The 6,000-nt window shown below is 52.8% G+C and overlaps 1 protein-coding gene across 2 annotated transcripts in view; it reads right to left on the bottom strand.

Moving 5' to 3' along the window:
- Positions 1–309: 309 nt before the first annotated feature.
- Positions 310–6,000, bottom strand: part of VRTN (vertebrae development associated) — a 14,285-nt gene continuing 8,594 nt past the window's right edge. For both annotated transcript variants that reach the window (XM_042048079.1, XM_042048080.1), the window contains exon 2: positions 310–3,268. In XM_042048079.1, coding sequence (XP_041904013.1) covers positions 1,240–3,267 — 2,028 coding nt within the window. In that variant the 5' untranslated portion in view covers position 3,268 and the 3' untranslated portion in view covers positions 310–1,239. The remainder of the gene's footprint in view (positions 3,269–6,000) is intronic.

The raw sequence follows: 6,000 nt of genomic DNA, 5'->3' as shown, positions 1-6,000 counted from the left end.
CTCAGACATTGTCTCTGCACCCCTGCTGTCACAAAGGGCTGTGCCCACTGGATTATCTCCAGCCTTGCATCTGATCTGGAAGGCAAGTCCTGGGCTCTTACCAGGGAGACCACAGCTCCAGCCAGGCCTCCAGAGAGGAGATATCAAGCAGCAGACAGTCCCCACCAGGAACCAGAAGAGGACCTTCTCAGAAGCGGGTATTGAGGTGTGCACAGACTCTCGTGCCCACTAGACAGTTTTAGAAAGCAGAGAGGAAGGGGAAAGCCTTGCCTGGAAATCATGCAGGGAGAGTGAGAAACTACACAGGACTAGGAGTGGAAGAGTCTTTATTGCTTTGGTTTCTTACAACTGAGATACACGCATCCATGTTGCTTGCAGCACAGCAGAGGGGATGCACGGACACTGAGCACACAAGTTTCAGTCTCTCTGCATTCTAGACATCAGGGAAGAGAGACCCTAGAAAAGTAAGGCAGCTGCCAGCTGTGAGAGTAAAGGTTTGTGTGAAAGGTTATTGCTACAAGACCTGAAAGGTCATGGACAGCTTCTCCAGAGCCTGCAAAAGACACTGGCTCCTAGTTTAGCATTTCCAGCATACAGATTACAGTGAGGATGGAAACAAGTCCCCTTATCTACCAGCCTCTGCTCCATCTAGGGAAGATCAGGGCAGCCAGAGGCAGGTATTAAAAGCCAGAGCTTCACTGGCCCCAAGTGAAGCTTTTATTCTCCTTAGCTGGGAAGAACCCAGACCAAAGATGCTTCTTACATAAAGCTGAGCACTCCCCAAACCTCTCCTCACCTACAGCTGAGCCAGTACTAGTCTGCTCACTGATGAGATGCTGGGCACCTCCATGCTCATCCTGCACATCCACATTACTCGTTGAAGCAACTGCCTGCGGCAGAGAGACTTTCCATTTCAGGAGGCCCAGCAGCACACCATGACACTGGCACAGTATTGCCTCTCTTGCTCATCCGCTGAGCAAAAAGAGAGGAAAATTACCTGGTCCCTCTCCTTTGGGGTACTCAGTGCCTTCTCCTTCCACCCCTCCAGCCTCTGGGAATAGGCACTGTGAGGATGCTCCCATACCTGATTGAACCACACAAAAAAGAAAGCCAGAGACTAGGAACAAAACAAAACCAAACCAGAAAAAAAAATTAGTGAGGCCCCAACCTGGGCACCCCACCAGAGCCAAAGGGCACATCAGCAGAGGAGCTGTGGCCAAGCCAGCTGGCAGCTGGCACTCAGGCATCCACCAGTGTCAGCCCATCATGCAGAGCACGCTTCCACATGTAATAGGTGGAACGGGCTGTGAGTGGGAAGCGGGCACTGAACTCTTTGTAGGTTGGGAAGGTCTTCGACTCAAAGCGCTGCTGCAGGAACAGCTTGGCCTGTGCCTTGAATTGGGCAGTGGCGATCACATCCATCACAAACATCCGGCTGTTGGCTCTCTCCGACATGGCATAGCCCGAAAGGGTGGTGTTGCACGGCATGGCAGCCACTGGCTTATCTATGTGCTTGGTGGCTGCCTCCAAATGGCACTGTGGTTTGAGGCCTGGCTCCGCTCTTGGAGGCACCAGAGAAGCCACATGGTTCAATGGCAGGCTGGAGCTGCTCCAGGGCAGGCGATGCTGCCAAATGGCCTGGCCACTGCCCTTCCAAAACCAGTAGGCTGTGGATGAGAGAGATGGATAGCGCAGGCGGTACTTGCAGAATGGCAGCTGCCATTGCTGGACCTGCCTCCTGGCCACATCTCGCAGCTGCTTTCTCCAGCACAGAGAAGGTTGGAGCTGCAGGAGACGCCTGGGTGCTGGCCGGTCTCCATTCCGTCTCTTCCTAACAGGCACGCTGTTTGGCTTCAACTGCAGGAATGGCTTTCCTATAGCTAGAGTTTTCTGGTTATCCAAAGGTGACTGGGGGTGTTTGAAGTTAGGGTTCTCCTTGATTGCTTTTCTTCGCCAGTTATAGTAAGTGGACCTGGAGATGCCAGGGAAGCTGCGTTTGAAGCATCTGTAAGGCACCAGAGTGTTCATGGAAATGCATTTCTCCAGGTAGGATTTGGCTCCTTGCATAAAGATTCCTGCTTGAATGGGATCTAGGGAAGGACTTGAGGATTTTAAACTCCCCTGTGGATTTGCTGGCTCATTCACATCAGCCTTTTTTGGGACAACCCTGTGAAGCTCCTGCAACTTGTGGGCCTCAGACAGAGCAGAGGCATCACCATTGACCATGGTCTGCATCTCATGCTTCCAGGCATAGTATGTGGATCGGGAGATTTCTGGAAACATTTGTCGGAAGTGCTGGAGGGGGATTATATTACCCTCCTGAAAGCAGGACTGGAGGAAGTGTTTAGCTGCAAACCTGGCAGCCGCTTTCTGCCGGTGTTCACGAGACTGGCGCTTCCAGCGGTAGAAGGTGCTCTTGGTAATGCTGTAGCGGTCACGCAGGTTGGAGTAGGTCAACTGGGGGTCACTGTTCAGCAGCTCAAGGGTCTTCATGGGCTGGACAGGAGGCTCTGGTGAAGGTATCGTGGGTTCCAGCTCCTCCAGGCCAACCACGGCCACAAAGTACTGTGCTTTGAAGACCTGCTGGGAGAGCTGCTGCCCGGACCACATGATGTGTAGTGTGGAGGTTTGTGGGCCACACTTCCTGGGCCGGATGAGCCGGTTGAAATAGGGTCGGATCTTCAAGTTGCTCATGGGATAGATGGAGTAGATGTTACACTGCAGTACTGAGGCAAGAGCATAGACATGCCACATGTTGGCAAAGGTGCCAGGAAAACAGGTAGCTTTGATATCAGCATCAAAGATGGCTTCCAGGATAGCCATGGGGAGGCTGGTCATCTCCGGGGTCTCGTCAGTGCAGAGGGAGTAGCGGGCAGCCTGCAGCATCACTTTGGAATCAATCATGCCGTTCAAGTAGTATTGCTTGTGCAGCAGCATCTCCACCACAGTACGCACCTGCAGCTCCAGGCTGAGGCTGGGGTTGCCCCAGAGCAGCACACTGGCAGCCTCAAAGAGGCGGTTCCCCTCACCTTTGCAAACAAGAGGCAGCATGTTACTTGGGGCATCCTCAGGATAGAGGCTCCTGGCTACCCGGTCAACCTCCAGCTCCTCTTGGAATTGACTCCCACAATAGCCAGGCAGGGAGAAAGATGACAAGGTCCTCTCTGCCTCCAGTGCAGCACTGGTAAGGCCCTCCAGGCCAAAGCATTCGGTGGCTTCCTGTAGCTCCTGCAGCACAGACTGCACCAGCTGGTGCCTCTGGATCATCCTGAAAGATGGCAAAAAGAAAGAAGTCACTGGAGATGAAGACAGTGCACACTCCAGACTGGCAGCGGCCTAGCCTCCAGGTCCAGCTCCTGCCCAAAGGGCAGGATGGAGGAAAAAGGTAGAGGAAAGGCCACCATGCACATTCCAAGGACAAAGGAGGAAGCCTTGGTCCTCACCAGGCAGACCTGGGAGTGGGACATGGGCTCAGCTTGCTCACCAGTGACCTCCTGTGGGCAGCACATAAGACACACAGCCTCCACCTGCCTAAGTGAAACTAAGGAGTGACTGCACCCATGGGGTGGGAAGTCAGGTCACCTCCCACCACTGCATGCCTGGCTTTGCACCTGGCATCGCCCCTACACCCACCTCTCCCACTGCTAGTTCCATCATTTCCATTTTACTACTCCCCTATCAGCACCCAGGGAGAAGAGTTTCCCTCAAAGGGAAAAACATTTGTCATCCCTGCAGGAAAGGACCTGTGACAGAACCACATTGTGTGAGGAGACATGGATGCACCTGGCTCAAGCTGTTCAAGCTCAACAGAAAAAGGGGCAAGCAGCTTGCCCTCTCCCTCAGAGCAGGGCTCTGCAGCTGCACCCACTGTATGCACCAGAAACTGTCACAGAACCTGGGATGGAAGTGACAGAGCCAGCCCAAGCCACGGCTACTGCTGCCTGAGCTGACACTAGATGTCACTTGCTGCTCAGCAGACACACACCACCAACCAAGGAGAAAGCACAAAAGGAGGGCTTCTCCTAGATGAGCTACCAGGCAGGAGGCAAAAGTACAGGCAGAGTACAAGCACTGAGTGGGTATTTCAGAGTCTGCACAGAGTGCTCCTCCCTGCCTGAGCCAGTCCCAGTCCTGTCATACCTCCTTCTACATGCCAATTCCCACTCACAAAATACAAAGGGTCAAACCTGCACTGCCCTCTTTGTCCAGCTTTTGGATACCTACATGGTTCCCCCTCACTCCAGGGGTTTTCATGATGGCAGCACGGCTCTTAGCTCCAGCTTCATCGGTGCAGCCCTCTTCAGCATCCTTTCACTACCAGCCAGCCCAGGCTTCTCCCCAGCCAGCTTACTCTCTCCCTCTTGGGCCAGTTTTCTCCCAGGGACCACAACACTTCACTGAAATAAGACGTCAAATCTCCTCCATTTTCTCCTAAGCTTCACTCCTAATAGGTACAGCATCACTTCACAGCCTGCTCAATTCACATCCCAGCCAGAGCCCACCTTCTCTCAACACTTCACTGGTATCGCTATGCACTCACAGCTCTGTGGGTACATGAGGAACAGCAGAGGCAGTAAAAGCAGCAGCTCTACAGTAAAGCAGATGTCCTGCCTGAACTCTGCCAATTTTCAGCCTTGCTGCAGGTAAGGTTATTATTGCTGCAGCATCTATGGCCCCTGTCCACGACCAAACCACAAACAACATGAGGTGCCACAGAATCACGTGGACACATACAAGCTCTTCATCACAAGGAGCCTCCATGCTGCTGATGCCCCTTGCCTTTAACCAGATCACAGGTAGTCACCAATTGAATCCCCTCCCTGCTCCAAACTCCTCCACCATCTCCTGCATGTCAGAGGCCAGAATGTTCTTACAGATGCTCCCACAGCTGTAGAGCATCAGTTACTAAAGACAAACACAGGAGAATGCACACAGCTATGAAGCAGGGAAGATAAACTGGTCCTAAAATCCTGGTCTGAGAAAGTATGAAGTTGTCAGCTCAGATCTGCATTGTTATTTTCCTAGAAGTTGGTAGAAATTTACAGTAGTTTATAGAAATTTTGACTAAGCCTATGTTGAGTGACATGTGCTTGAGGAGCTGAAGCAAAGGCACAACTCAGGACAACTACAGGGCTGACAGAGCCCAAGTCCTCCCTCTCTGTGTGCTGTTAAACCCTTTAGGGGCCAGCCACTTCCCCCTGCAGCAGCCAAGGCCTGCAGAGCACTGTCCCACCAGAAGAGCCAGGAAAGGCAAGACAGACTGGAGAGGGTGAGGACATAGTTGACATACGCTAGAGAGCATCAGCAACAGCCCTGATATTTCTGTCCTAGTGGGCATTTCCCACCCCCTTATAGACTGGGGGAGATAGAGAGAGGGAGGGCTGGAGGCACAGCCTAATGACCATTAATCTTTTTCTTCAGCAATAAATCCACAGCCTCAATGTCACTGTCAGCTCCTGCTGCCCAGAGCAATCCTAAGGCAAAACCCACAGCTGAATCAGCAGCAGGGAGCTCCTGGAGCAGGTGGAGAGGGTCTTGGGTAAATCAGAAGCAGAAGTCAGACAAGCTGGGGGGCTTGGTTCATGGCCAGATCAAACCCAGCAGCTCTCAACACAGAGGACCTGATGCAAAGGGAACATTTCTCCCTGCACACCCCCAGGGAAGCATGCTGGAAACGACACACAAGTGTTCACTAAACCACCTCAGCACCAAGAAATAACCAAGGCAGCTTTCGCAGCTGATAAAGGTTTTACCTAACCTGGCCGCTTTTGCATTGTTACAGATAAGGAAACAGTTGCAGGTCACATTCCCTCACCTAAACTGATGAGCTGGTGGCATCCAGTAGCGCAAGTTCCCCCAGCCAGTCCCAAAAATGCTCCCACCAACAGGAATCCAAGAGACTTCAGCCCCAACTACCCAGGGCCCCTGGTACCTCACAGGAGCAGGGGTGTCCACGCACCCCAGCCCACCTGGGTTAAGTGGCTCGCTTCCCAGCCCCAG

Source organism: Corvus kubaryi, unplaced genomic scaffold, assembly GCF_017639235.1.
Source record: "Corvus kubaryi isolate FWS band 111438036 unplaced genomic scaffold, C.kubaryi_AGA036_p1.0 66, whole genome shotgun sequence".
In the NCBI taxonomy this organism is placed as follows: Eukaryota; Metazoa; Chordata; class Aves; order Passeriformes; family Corvidae; genus Corvus; species Corvus kubaryi.
The sequence above is the reverse complement of the archived record's forward strand: the minus strand, read 5'-3'. Positions and strand labels throughout refer to the sequence as shown.